This window comes from Oncorhynchus mykiss, chromosome 16, assembly GCF_013265735.2.
Source record: "Oncorhynchus mykiss isolate Arlee chromosome 16, USDA_OmykA_1.1, whole genome shotgun sequence".
NCBI lineage: Eukaryota > Metazoa > Chordata > Actinopteri > Salmoniformes > Salmonidae > Oncorhynchus > Oncorhynchus mykiss.
The window spans coordinates 28,177,197-28,191,427 of NC_048580.1; the positions used below are offsets into that span (position 1 = coordinate 28,177,197).

The 14,231-nt window shown below is 42.5% G+C and overlaps 1 protein-coding gene across 1 annotated transcript in view; it reads right to left on the bottom strand.

Moving 5' to 3' along the window:
- Positions 1 to 3,048: 3,048 nt before the first annotated feature.
- taok2b (TAO kinase 2b) overlaps positions 3,049 to 14,231 on the bottom strand; it is a 57,110-nt gene continuing 45,927 nt past the window's right edge. Inside the window, exons 19-21 of the mRNA XM_021565534.2 lie at positions 13,472 to 13,684; positions 11,689 to 11,871; positions 3,049 to 4,806 (exon numbers count right to left, since the gene is read on the bottom strand). Of these exons, the coding sequence (XP_021421209.1) occupies positions 3,901 to 4,806; positions 11,689 to 11,871; positions 13,472 to 13,684 (1,302 nt within the window). The 3' untranslated portion in view covers positions 3,049 to 3,900. The remainder of the gene's footprint in view (positions 4,807 to 11,688; positions 11,872 to 13,471; positions 13,685 to 14,231) is intronic.

Genomic DNA, 14,231 nt, shown 5'->3' on the forward strand with positions numbered 1-14,231 from the left:
ATATATATATATATATATATATATATATATATATATATATATACACAAATAAAAAAGATAGGAACACCAATGTTTATTATCATTCATTTTTTATTTTGTATTACTTTGCTTTTACCCTCTTGTTCAACACATTTTAAAGAACCCTATTCTTTTCCCTCAAGCTTGGAATCCCTTGATTGGAATGTTCAACTATGTTTACATATTAACTGAAAATTTCCCCTTTGCAAACCATAAAGTACAAGTCCACACGGAACAGTCCATATCATCATCTAACCAGCTATGTCTGTGACAAAGGAATTGGGATTTCTTCTTCCTGATGTCCATCATGATTTCCTAGACCTTAAGAAATTAAGATAACACCTTTTACTGCACCCCCCCCCCCCCCCCCAAATACCTATGAATTAGCATGTTATGTTACCAACCATCCATCCACATATCAAAACCCACCAGTCTCTTATTTATATAAAGGAGTTTTCTGCATGCACTGAGATTTCAACCAAGCATGAAGTATTAGGCTACAGGGGGACTTGTCAGAGCTGGTGTTTTTGAGATTGAATAAATAAATCACCCTGTTTGTACAAAGGAACAGCATCTCAGAATCCCTAGTTATAAACAGAGTCTTAGCTAACTGAATGAGGCAAACCCCTTTAATTAAGAAAGGGGAAGTTAAGTATTTGAGTAATATGGCCTTGGTGAGTGTAGGCTTAACTACACAACAAATGGTTGACAACCCTTAACCTTAAAACTTACTTCAACTTGCAGCACAAGCTCACTGACAAGTGGCTCACACCTTGCAATGATGGTTTGCACTGTGAGATTATCATCTAAATTGTGCACCATTCTTTATCTTTGAACTCCATTTTGTTCTTCATGCTAGAATATGTGTGGGCTCAGTAGAATAAATCGTGAAATCTCTAGAAAATTCAACCAACGTTTTCATTTCAAAATCCAACAAACGAACAGAAACATTCCAGAAGAGGTTAATAATGTTCATGTCAACCAATGTTGCTTCTTTTGGATGTGTCACCTTCCTTTTCATTGGGGTCAGACCTTTTATAAAGGTTACACAAGTGTCTTTAAAATGCAATAATGTTTGTTTGTCTAAAAAAGTGGCAATATAACTAGACTGTATACCACTCAACCAACACATGTACACACATGAATAATCAACAATTATTAATAAAACATTATTAATAATCATTAATACCTGTTACACACACCATACCTGACAATCCAATGTATATCTATTTTTTACACATTTTCAACCATAGCCCATAGTCAAAAGTGGCATTTTTCTTGCAAGATAAAAACACATTTTTGTACAAGATTACAACAACTATATATGGATTAGTAATGGTAATATTGACCTATAGAAAATGCTTTCTTAGTCTAAATCCTGGGTTCAATACTCATTGAATATATCAAAATTACTATGATCATTGTCGTTATTACTCCATAAAACGGATACATTTTTGTTTTGAAAATAAAATAAACAAGAATAGCCATTTCTCAAGCAAGAATTTTGCTAGGACTGTCTGAGTGGGGAAGGGGAAACTTAAAACTAGCAGTTTATGTCAAAGAGGTTTGGAACGCTCATTCTTATTGGTCTATTAACTGTCTGGTGATGTCACCAAAACAAAAGCTGAAATTTCAGGCGGTCTTTTTTAAACATGTCGTACACTACAAGGGCATTATCATAATTCTCACAATATTATTCAAACCACGGTGTGGAAATATATATACACTGGAAAAAGTGAACGTTAAGCAAGCCTAAATATCTTACATTGAGTGATGTGTTTTTTTTCTTACTAAGCTAAATTATCTAACATAATTGGCAAATAATTGTGCTTATTTTCACCTTTAAAAAAAGTCTTAATACAAGTAATTTAACTTATTTCAAGGTTTTTTCAAGAAGGTCAAATTATCACTCAATAGAAGATATTTAGGATTGCTTAGATTTCCCTTTTTGCGGTGTAAAACACAGGAAAATTAAGTTTGACTGCACTGGTCTTTAAATACCAGTGAAACTTGGACAACTAATACTGTACATCTCAAATGTGATTTTGGTCATGTTTACAAATGTTTTGTACATTTATGTAATGCGTTGGAGCGACTCCCATGGACACCTGTGTCATTTTTAAAGATAATAAATGCACTACATCACCAAAAGTATATGGACACCTGCTTATTGAACATCTCCTTCCAAAATCATGGGCATTAATATAGAGTTGGTCCCCCCTTTGCTGCTATAACAGCCTCCACTCGTCTGGGAAGGATTTCCACTAGATGTTGGAACATTGCTGCTGGGACTTGCTTACATTCAGCCACAAGAGCATTAGTGATGTTGGGCAATTAGGCCTGGTTCTCAGTCGGCATTCCAATTCATCCCAAAGGTGTTTGATGGGGTTGAGGTTAGGGCTCTGTGCAGGCCAGTCATGTTCTAAACACACTGATCTCGACAAACCATTTCTGTATGGATCTCGCTTTGTGCATGGGGCCATTGTCACGCTGAAACGAGAAAGGGCCTTCCCCAAACTGTTGCCACAAAGTTGGAGGCACAGAATAGTCTAGAATGTCATTGTATGCTGTAGCGTTAAGATATCCGTTCACTGGCCCCAGACCATTATTCCTCCTCCACCAAACTGTACAGTTGGCACTATGCATTGGGACAGGTAGCATTCTCCTGGTATCCGCCCTGCCAGATGGTGAAGAGTGATTCATCACTCCATAGAACGCGTTTCCACTGCTCCAGAGTCCAATGGCGGCGAGCTTTACACCACTCCAGCCGCCGCTTGGCATTGTGATCTTAAGCTTGTGTGAGGCTGTTCGGCCATGGAAACCCATTTCATGAATCTCCTGACGAACAGTTCTTGTGCTGAAGTTGTTTCCAGAGGCAGTTTGGAACTTGGTAGTGAGTGTTGCAACCGAGGACAGACGATTTTTACACACTACGTGCTTCAGCACTCAGCGTTCCCGTTCTGTGAGCTTGTATGGCCTACCACTTCACGGCTGAGCTGTTCTTGCTCCTAGATGTTTCCACTTCACAATAACAGCACTTACAGTTAACCGGGGGAGCTCTAGCAGGACAGAAATTTGACAAACTGACTTGTTGGAAATAGCCGAATTCACTCATTTGAAGGGTTGTCCACATACTTTTGTATATATAGTGTATGTCATGGATGACAGAAAAGTTTTTGAGGTCATTTTGTTGTCCATACAAATGTCTCTCTCCATTCCAGGTGCTTTCATTATTTTTAATGAAACCGGGTCTGTTTGTTGCCTTTATAAACATTCTGTGTATTCATATTAATTTACATCAGCTGTAATTCTTGCGTGGTCATCACACCATCCCTTTAAGACTTCTTAAAGGCCTTGGTGACGTCCCGAGCCACTTGTTTTAAACACATCTACAAAATAAACTAAAACACTATCAACAAATAAGTTATAAACCAATAAAATGTGTTTCGAACAATAGCTACCTTTCTGAATGCAGACTAAAACCAGCATTTTTTATTGTTCCCCATGTCTTCCCTTTCTGAAGCCATACAACACAAGTGTTTGCTAGATTATCAGGACACCACACACAACATACATACATTCACTTTTAGGTCTGTTGTCTTTATCTCTTCCCTTTCCATGCACTTTCCCACCTATTCTCTCGCTTCCTCCATTCCATTATAGAACATCATAGAAGAAGACATGGCTACCTTGAAGAGCAACCCTCAAACTGATACCTACCCTTCCCCTGCCTCACCTCAGAAAAAAAGTCAGACACCCTCTCCGCATCCTTTTCCCTCACCCACTTCAATGGTAAGACAGGTAGCTACATTCCCCCATCCCCGTCTACTCCCTACCTCCTGCTCTCTCTCGGGTGAACACCCTCCACCGCCTCCCCCCTCTTTAGGAGTAGGAGAGGTGGGAGCCGTTGGAGATGTGCGAGGTGACCGAGGTGCTGCGGCTCAGCACCCCGTCGCCTCCACCCGCCCCGCCAGGTCCCCCTCCGGATGCCGTCCTCCTCAGTGGCTGGGGGCTGTTCCTCAGGGCCATGAGGCTGGGACCGCCCCTGACGGCCAGCCCCCCGCCATACACCCCTCCCTGCAAGGAGGACGAGGAGGGCCCCGAGATGGAGGGGGGCGCGGGGGGCGGCGGCGGCAGCAGGGCCAGGGACTGAGAGGAGGAGCGAGAGGGCAGGTTGTGGGAGAAGTGATGGGGGTGCTGCGGGTGGGCCAGGTCGCCGCTGCCTCGGACACCGGCCCACTCCCTGTCCCTCTCCTTCTCCCGCTCCCTCTCTCTATCCCTCTCCCGCTCCCGGTAGAGCTGGGGTGTGCTTTGGTGGTGGTAGTGCTGTGGCAGGTGATGGCGGTGGTGGTGTTGTTGGGAGGAGGAGGAAGAAGAAGAGGCTGATGAACGAGATGAAGGATGCACCTCCCTCCCGTCCCTCCCCAGACCCAACCCCAGAGCCATGCCGTGAGAAGAAGAAGACTCCCCTTTGCTCCCCCCTCCAACACCCCCACCCCCTCCACTGCTACTACTGTTGTGGCTGCGGCGCGAGTGCGGCTGGGGCTGGGCGTTCTGGGGGTGCATGCCATGGCTCCAGTGGCCCCCGCCGGAGCGGAACACTGGTGGGGCGTTGGTGTAGCCCTGCTTGGGGTAGGCCTCGCTGGGGATGCCCGTAAGGGCCATGTTGCTGAAACCCAGACGGAGGCTCTCCGAGTCAAAGGACTCGATCTCACAGGCCTGCCGCTCCAGGAGGGTGCGGATGCGCTCAGAGCGCTCATTCTGAAGAGAAAGCATCTCCTCCTCAATCTGTGGGTAATATGGGGAACAAGGGCACAGAAGTGTTGAATGTGAGAAAACACCCATAAACACACACACAGACAAACGTTTGTTTTATTATCCTTAAGGGGACCAAACAATTGATTCTCATTCAAAATCCTATTTTCCCTAACCCCTAAACCTAACCTTAATCCGAAACCCCTAACCCTAGCTCCTAAACCTAATTGTAACCCTAAACCTAAAATAGGACCGGCGAAATGACCCCAGTAGTCCGAATTTTCCTTTTTTTACCAACCAAAAACACACACACACGCAAACTCACAAACAAACAAACACACAGATGTTTTGGATGGTTGTCAAAAAAATTCCAGGTTACAGTGCATTTGGAAAGTTCAGACCTCAGCCTTATTCTAAACTCAATTAAGTAGTTTTTTTCCCTCATCTACACACAATACCACACATTTAATGACAAAGTGAAAACAGATTTGAATTTTTTGCAAATAAAAACAGAAATACCTTATTTACAGAAGTATTCAGACCCATTGCTGCATCCCGTTTCCATTGATCATCCTTGAGATGTTTCTACAACTTAATTACCACCTGTGGTAAATTCAATTGATTGGACATGATTTGGAAAGGCACACACCTGTCTATGTAAGGTCCCACAGTTGACAGTGCATGTCAGAGAAAAAAAACAGGCCACGAGGTTGAAGGAATTTTTTTCAGGAGCAGGGACTGGGAGACCAGTCGGTACCGAGGGAAACATGAAAGGAGCAAAGTACAGAGAGATCCTTGATGAAATCCTTCTCCAGAGCACTCAGGACCTCATACTGGGGCGAAGGTTCATCTCCCAACAGGACAACGACCCTAAGCACACAGCCAAGACAATGCAGGAGTGGCTTCAGGACAAGTCTCCGAATGACCTTCAGAGGCCCAGCCAGCCAGAGCCTGGACTTGAACATCTCTAGAGAGACCTGAATATAGCTGTGCAGCAACGCTACCAATCCAACCTGACAGAGCTTGAGAGGCTCTGCAGAGAAGAATGGGAGAAACTCCCCAAATACAGGTGTGCCAAGCTTGAAGCATCATACCCAAGAATAAATGAGGCAGTAATCACTGTCAAAGGTGCTTCAACAAAGTATTGAGTAAAGGATCTGAATAGTTATGCAAATGTGATATTTCCATATATATATATATATATATATATATATATATATATATATATATATATATATATATATATATTTATTTTTTGTGTGTGTGGGGGGGGTCAAAAATGTCTAAACCTGTTTTTGTTTTGTCATTATGGGGTATTGTGTGTACATTGATGAGGGATTTTTTTTCTTCATCTATTTTAGAATAAGACTGAATACTTTCAGAATGCACTGTATACAATAGGCCATGATTGATTTTGGCACAATAGGCCTGGAATATTACCTCTTTCAAGGAGCTTTACGTTTTGATAGGGTTATTTTACCTAAAATATTTTTGTCCTACTTACAAAAAATGTAATTAAAAATACACATCCCTGCAAGAGTGGCCCGAAGGGTGTTTAGCATCCCCAGTGGCTCTGCAAGTGCTGAGAGGATATTCTCCGCTGCTGGCCTGCTCTCCAGGCACCATCGCATGAACCTGAAGCCATAGACTCTGGCCAAACTCATGTTTCTAAAATGAATTCAAAGGCACTGTAGATGGAGCCTAAAACAAGGCAGTCTACATTTAAATTTGTATTTAATTTAAGTCACAGGCTATATATGCAATTTATAGACTAATGATTTAATACAGCAAAATGTTGTACCTCTTAAATGTAAAGTTCTCATATTTAAGGACCCTATTTGATTTTCTTTATTCAATTAAGTCTGTTATGAAAAAGGTAGACCCTGTCTGCAAAAACAGGGTGTCTGCGGAAAGCTGAGTATATTGGCTATTGAACATTGCCTTCAAATCTTTGGTGTGCCTTACTACCATATGGTCATACAAATTTATAAGGGCAGACCGAGCTGATGACCTCATTTCAAGATGGCTGCTACCTACATTCCGGTTAGTGTTGTGAAGTATAATCAAAATAAACACTGAATACATTGATATACACCGAAAGACGGGACTCCACAGATCATGAGGCGGCAGGGTAGCCTAGTGGTTAGAGCGTTGGACTAGTTAGGTTGCAAGTTCAAACCCCCGAGCTGACAAGGTACAAATCTGTCGTTCTGCCCCTGAACAGGCAGTTAACCCACTCTTCCTAGGCCGTCATTGAAAATAAGAATTTGTTCTTAACTGACTTGCCTAGTTAAATAAAGGTAAAATAAAATAAAAATGAGTATATCTTATTTGTCTGATCATATATATATATATATATATATTGATCCTGTGTATACTGAACTATGTAACTCCTATCTTCCTTCTGATCATTTCCTCATAATCTCCCAGATCTTCTTTCCAAAAATACCAATGTCAATCATGTAATTACACATTACCCAGTTACTTTTGGGTATGTCTATTTAGGAGGAAATCTACATTTTGCCATTACATTAATATGCTGAGCGCTTAATGTCCCTGCCAGCCTAGTGTGTCGCACATGCAAAAGCATCACAATTTACTTGCAGCCTATAGCCTTGAAATAATTGAAATAATATAGCCAAAATAATTAATTTGCACTCCATATTTGGCTAGCTGTCTGGCTCCTGACCTATTTAGAGTGTTTATATGCTGTTTAATATGACATGTAGCATATTTGAAATGGCGAGCGCTTCTTAGTCACCTTTTCCTGTTGTTTATTAAAATACTTTTCATTCAAATCACATGGTTTGGTTTCAATACTTCGAAACAAAATGGTACAATAGGTCCAGGTAGTCACAGAAATAGATGTGTGTTGGTTAAATTGTGATTTTAATGAATGGAGCGAATTTGGAGTGCTAGAATTTTTTGTCTTTGAGCAAGGAGCGTTTTTTAGCGGAGCAGTTGAAAAGGTGCCGCTCACATACTCTAATTGAAACTTAATATGTCAATATTTGACTAGAATACTCAATTAAATTGAAATGTAATTCATAATGAATTCAATTGGTGCATTACAAAATCTAAAATATTACATTAAAATACAATATCCTCATACAATAAAAAAATTATGGAATTCAAATACAATTTCTGTTGCCACTGAAATTGCTCCATAGTTACATATTAGGCCCATTCAAAAAGTCCAAAAATGTAATCAAACTCTATCCTCTACAACCAGGCTAGGCACTCCTGTAGATCTGAGAGGATAGATAAGCATTCTGGTAATAGCCTCTGGTTGCAATATTGCTTCCACCTATCCAATTCGGTCAGATCTACAGGAGTGCCTAGAATGTAGGGGTGCTAGAGTTAAGTATACATTCTTTGCATTTTTCAATGGGCCAGATATGTAACCTTGAATTTACATTTTGGACAAACATCCAAGACAAAAGTCTAGGACTAGGCTGTCAATTTGTAATTAAGCCATAATCTCTGTCAGTCCCAACTCGCTCCCTAACCCTATTTTTGGCCCTAACCCCTTTGATGTGTGCAGAAATGTAAGGTGCAAACTCCTTCACTTCACTGGTTATACCTATCCATTGGTGACCCGTCATTCAGGGCTTGCCTGTTTTGTATGTTATTTTGACATTAATACGCGTCACATATCAGTTTGCAAACTATGTAAAATATATATATATAATTGAGTTAATAAAGCTGCATACAAACATGGTCTCTTTTCTTTTCTTGAGTAAGGCAGCTCCAAAATACAGGTGTTTCAGCTTAGCTCAGTGCTTTCTGTGGTGGTGGGGCAAGCCAGCAGAAAATACGGAGCGTTGAGCCATGATTGGCTCAGTGTCCTGTCACTCATGGGGACACTACATCACCTCCAAGTCTAAGGGTAGAGCTAGAAAATTCTAGCCCCTTGGGTGCTGCCATAGAGTTACAATAGAAGTGCCCATCCAAGGTCATTGGCCACAGATAAAATGATGTCAAATCACGTTATATGTACAGTAGTTTTGATTGGACTGATCATGTCAACATCATACTTTCAAAATCTTTGCTAGTAGTCATCATGAATCAAGTCGACAATCTACTGGCAAATCCTTTTTAATCCTTGTCATATGAAGAGAAATAATGGAGAAATTATAGATAAAATGTATCGGTACTCATCGGCCATTCGACATAACCATTACACAATGAGTTGGAAATCGCAAATTCAACAAGAAGTGGTTTGGAAGGAATCAGTGATAGTGGCTAACTGCAAGCACTGCAAAGCAATCACGAGCCTGCTATTCAGTGGAGTGGCTGTGTGACCTCCAATCTTGGATTAAGGGGCTCTATTCCAAGTTTAAAATGATAAACATTCAACATTGGCCATGCTGTCAATGAAGCATGACTTGTGCTGCACTCAAAACAACTTAACTCGGAACTGTGAAAACTTGACTTCAGTAAGTTCAAGACAACTTGGAAGTCAGGAATAAACGAGCTCCGACTGGGAAAATAAGTTTGAATGGTCATCCAACTCAGAATTATAAATCCGGCCACGTTCTAGAGTTACAACCTGAAGATCAATGACATCATCATGATTCAACCTCGTTTCCCCCCCCCCCCCCAAGTTCCCAGTTGTTTTGAAAGCACCATAAATCCAGAGAATGCCCGACTTTGATGAAAAAATGTGCCCACAAAGGACCGCCGCGCCACCTTCATGTTCAAGTGAGCAGAGCACAACAATTTGAGTCCAAAAATGTATTGTATGCTGTTGCATAAGTCGGAAGTTTACATACACTTAGGTTGGAGTCATTAAAACTTGTTTTTCCACAACTCCACAAATTTCTTGTTAACAAACTATAGTTTTGGCAAGTTGGTTAGGACATCTACTTTGTGCATGACACAAGTACATTCTTCCAACAATTGTTTACAGACAGATTATTTCACTTACAATTATTCACTGTATCACAATTCCAGTGGGTCAGAAGTTTACATACACTAAGTTGACTTTGCCTTTAAACAGATTGGGAAATTCCAGAAAATGTCATGGCTTTAGAAGCTTCTGATAGGCTAATTGACATAATTTGAGTCAATTGGAGGTATACCTCTGGATGTACTTCAAGGCCTACCTTCAAACTCAGTGCCTCTTTGCTTAACATGGGAAAATCAAAAGAAATCAGCCAAGACCTCAGAAAAAAAATTGTAGACCTCCACAGGTCTGGTTCATCCTTGGGAGCAATTTTCAAACGCCTGAAGGTACCACGTTCATCTGTACAAACAATAGTACGCAAGTATAAACATCATGGGACCACGCAGCCATCATCCCGCTCAGGAAGGAGACATGTTCTGTCTCCCAGAGGTGAACGTACTTTGGTGCGAAAAGTGCAAATCAATCCCAGAACAGCAGCAACGGACCTTATGAAGATACTGAAAGAAACAGGTACAAAAGTATCTATATCCACAGTAAAACAAGTCCAATATCGACATAACCTGAAAGGCCGCTCAGCAAGGAAGAAGCCACTGCTCCAAAACTGCCACAAAAAGCCAGATTACGGTTTGCAACTGCACATGGGGACAAAGATAGTACTTTTTGGAGAAATGTCCTCTGGTCTGATGAAACAAAAATATAACTGTTTGGCCATAATGACCATCGCTATGTTTGGAGGAAAAAGGGGGATGCTCGCAAGCCGAAGAACACCATCCAAACCACGAAGCACGGGGATGGCAGCATCATGTTGTGGGGGTGCTTTGCTGCAGGAGGGCCTGGTGCACTTCACAAAATAGATGGCACCATGAGGCAGGAAAATTGTGTGTAAATATTGAAGCAACATCAAGACATCAGTCAGGAAGTTAAAGCTTGTTCGCAAATGGGTTTTCCAAATGGACATTGACCCCAAGCATACTTCCAAAGTTGTGGCAAAATGGCTTAAGGACAACGAAGTCAAGGTATTGGAGTGGCCATCACAAAGCCCAGACCACAATCCTACAAAACATGTGGGCAGAACTGAAAAAGCGTGTGCGAGCAAGGAGGTCTAAAAACCTGGCTTAGTCACAACAGCTCTGTCGGGAGGAATGGGCCAAAATTCCCAAAACATTTGAGTTAACATTTCACTTAAGTTAAATAATTTAAAAGGCAACGCTACCAAATACTAATTGAGTGTATGTAAACTTCTGACCCACTGGGAATGTGATGAAAGAAATATGTTGTGTAGTAAGACATTAGTAGCCCATGTGCCTCACCCTAATAATTTGGTATAATTAATTAATTTCACCAACCGTTCTGACTTGGTGGTGCACATGTGCACCTGTTTTAGAGAAATGTAATCATCGACTATCGTAAGCGCTTTCATTGTCTGCTTATATGCCCCCTTTATTTATCCTACGGTTCTGACTTGGTGTACAGGGAGAACACTAAGAACGGCCCATGTTTTGAATTCTGTCGCTGTACATTTCAAAAGTGCTAAACAAATAGTTATATGGATGACGTCCGTCCTTGCTCGCTCATTAATGTCTTAATCGAAATTAGAAACCACATTTGTTTTAAGCAAGTCAGCAATATCAGCTATGTTTATTTTAAAAGGCAGTAACTGAGGCTGAATGAACTGTTTCGCTGCCAGACAAGGCTCTGCTGATAGCCAGGTCTAGCAGTGCATTGTTTAGTGTTGTGGCTTTGCTGGCATGCATCCCACTTATTTTTTTTCTGCATCATCAAGATTTACATGCTAAAATCACCACTGTACCTATCCAGACCACACATACATTCTAGGGTTAGGGGATAGGGCTAAGGGGAGGAATAGGGAGTGATTTGGGACAAGCTATAGCTCTCCACCCCTTGCTCCAGGATCAGTTTCCCATCCCCCAACTCTAACCATTAGTGGGGGAAATTATAAACTGACCCCAGATCAGAGTTCAGGGGCAACTTCCCCCTACACCTACCCTCTGCTCCAGCAGTGCCCGGCGGATGGACACCCTCTGCTCCAGGTCCTTGGCCTCACGCTCATGCTGCGAGTCGGTGTGGATCTTGATCTTGCTCTGGTAGGCGTTGAGCAGCTCCAACTCTTGCTGCAGTTGGATCCGCAGCACCTGATACTCCGCCTCCTGCGTCTCATCCAATCGGAGCTGGAGTCAGAGTGGCAAATAAGGTGGGGCATTAGCATAAAAATAGGTAGAGTTAGTGGAAAAGGGAGTTCCACCCGTACTTAGGCATAGGGAGACAGAGGGTCAGATCAGGGGATGTGGCATATAGGAAGGGGATGTCTATCTTAGTGTGAGGGAGGTGTGTGAATTACTAAATGGGAATGTTTTGGGTAGATATTGACGAGGTAGGGGTTTGCTCCGAGTGAATGTGGTTGAGTGTGTGATGGTTGAGCACCCTCCACCTTCTTTCCATGAGTGTGTGATGGGGAAATAAGTGTGGTATTGTGTGACATGAATAGGGTGTCGTAGTTTGTTTTTCACACATGCTGTGGTATTGATGATAGTAATACAGTAGAGACTGTATAGAGCTGGGTATAGCTTGTAACAATGTGAATAGGCATTTGGCTAGTAGCCCACAAGTGGAGGAGTGTGGTGAGGATAGGGACAGGGGTGTGTGTGGCTATTGTAAGGTGTTACATGAGGCTTTGACATATCGCAGATCTGTGCCGGTGGATGTGAGTCGGTGGTATTCGGAGACACAAGAGATGTTATGTCGCTTTCTGTGTGCCAGCAGATGGGGTGTCGTGTAGGGACAGAGAAAGGGGGTTTGGCTTGCTTGAATGTCTTGGACGTGTATTGGTGCTACGTGAGGACCTAACAGATGCATGTAACTGGGCTCTGTTCAGGAGGGCGCAACGCTGGGTAACGTTACAGATAGAAATGCCATTATTAGAGCTGACAGGATTCATTTTTCTTCATGTCAGAGAGGAGTATATGTTCTCTATCATATATTTATTTCTGAATATTCCACAACGTTGTGCCCTGCTGAATGCGGCCCTGCTGTTCTAGTAGGTATGGGGTGTAACCAAAGATGGTTGATAAACGTCTTACTCAGGCAGTTCACCATTAGGGGAAAAATGGTGAAGGTTCCGGTCTGTGTAAGTAGGCGTTCCCTCTCTCGTGAGAGGTCTGCATCTGCAGGCGTTCCCACGTGAGTTTGTGGTTCCTCCATAAACGCTGACACGCTCACGTGAGAGGAAACGCCCACTTAAACTGACATTTTTTTCAATTGGAAACTGCCCAATAACAGCTGGCTCTGGTCTACTTACTGTCCCCTCCCCACTCGCCCCAAAATAAATTGCCAGTGAGATCTAACATCTCAGGTGTAATGGTGTAATGATGCAGATATAAATAGAATAGCGCTGACACAATTCCCTTATTCTGACAAATTTGTGTTCTATATGATACATTTCTATCTGAACGCTCCATCATCTGAACAGGCCCATGTTGTGCCATGCAAGGGAAGCCAGACCCAGGGCAGGGGGTATGGCATGTTTTTTTAGTAGCGGTACTGTTCGTCAACTATGGAGAGAAAGGGTGTAGCTTGCTAGCCAAGTGCCGAGAGGGTATCATAACTGTAACAAAGCGAGGACAAAGAAAGTGGGGTGACTGTGTCAAATCTGGGGACAGCCAGGAGTGCAGGCAGCTGGCTTGCCTGCCCAGGCAGGGGTGGGTACGGTGCTACGGTGGGTTGGAGGTTGTGCGGTACAAAGAGTGTACAGCATCTCCTTGCCTTACTCACAGCCTGTGTGGACAGCATGTCATTGATGGAGTGGTCGTACTGCTCAGCCAGGATGGCCAGCTTACGCGTTTGCTCATCCTTCAGGCGCTTGAGCACCGCCTTGTGGTCCGACTTGGGCGTGTTCTCCAGCAAGTGGTTGCGCAGGGCCTTGTACTGGCGCGTCTGGATCTTGCACGTGTCCTGGAACTGACGCTTGATCTGGAGTTCTTTGGACTGGATGAGAGAGAGTGTGGCATGATGTACTACATTACCCAGAATGTTTTGTTTATAACATATCAGGTTTTATCTTGGGCTCTTTCTCAATTTGTCTTTGATTCCTCGCATCCTATTTCCTTGCCTCCTTCTCAAATGTATTGTACTTCCAAGCTCCCCTCCCCTCTGACCTACTACTCCAATGGGTTGAGGAGGCAAGAACAGAGGATGAGGAATCTATGAAAGACTAATTGAGAAAGATAATTTGTAAAGATACTCTTAAAGGCTAACATAATGGTGTCCTGGTTGTCTCCTTACCAAAAGAGCGAGAGACAACCGTTTCGGCTGATGTGCTTGAATGTGTTCTTTTGAATATGTGAAGATCCAATATGTGTATAGGCTATATAGGGCTGTGGAGTGTACATTTCGATTTTTTACAGAGGTATTAGTGACCTCAAAATCACTTGCTTTTCTGTGGTAGTTAAACAAAAATAAGTACATCTATTGAATGGCTGCCTACTATATACCATGTCCCAACCCGAAGTGGTGGAACTCCTCCTCTGATTTA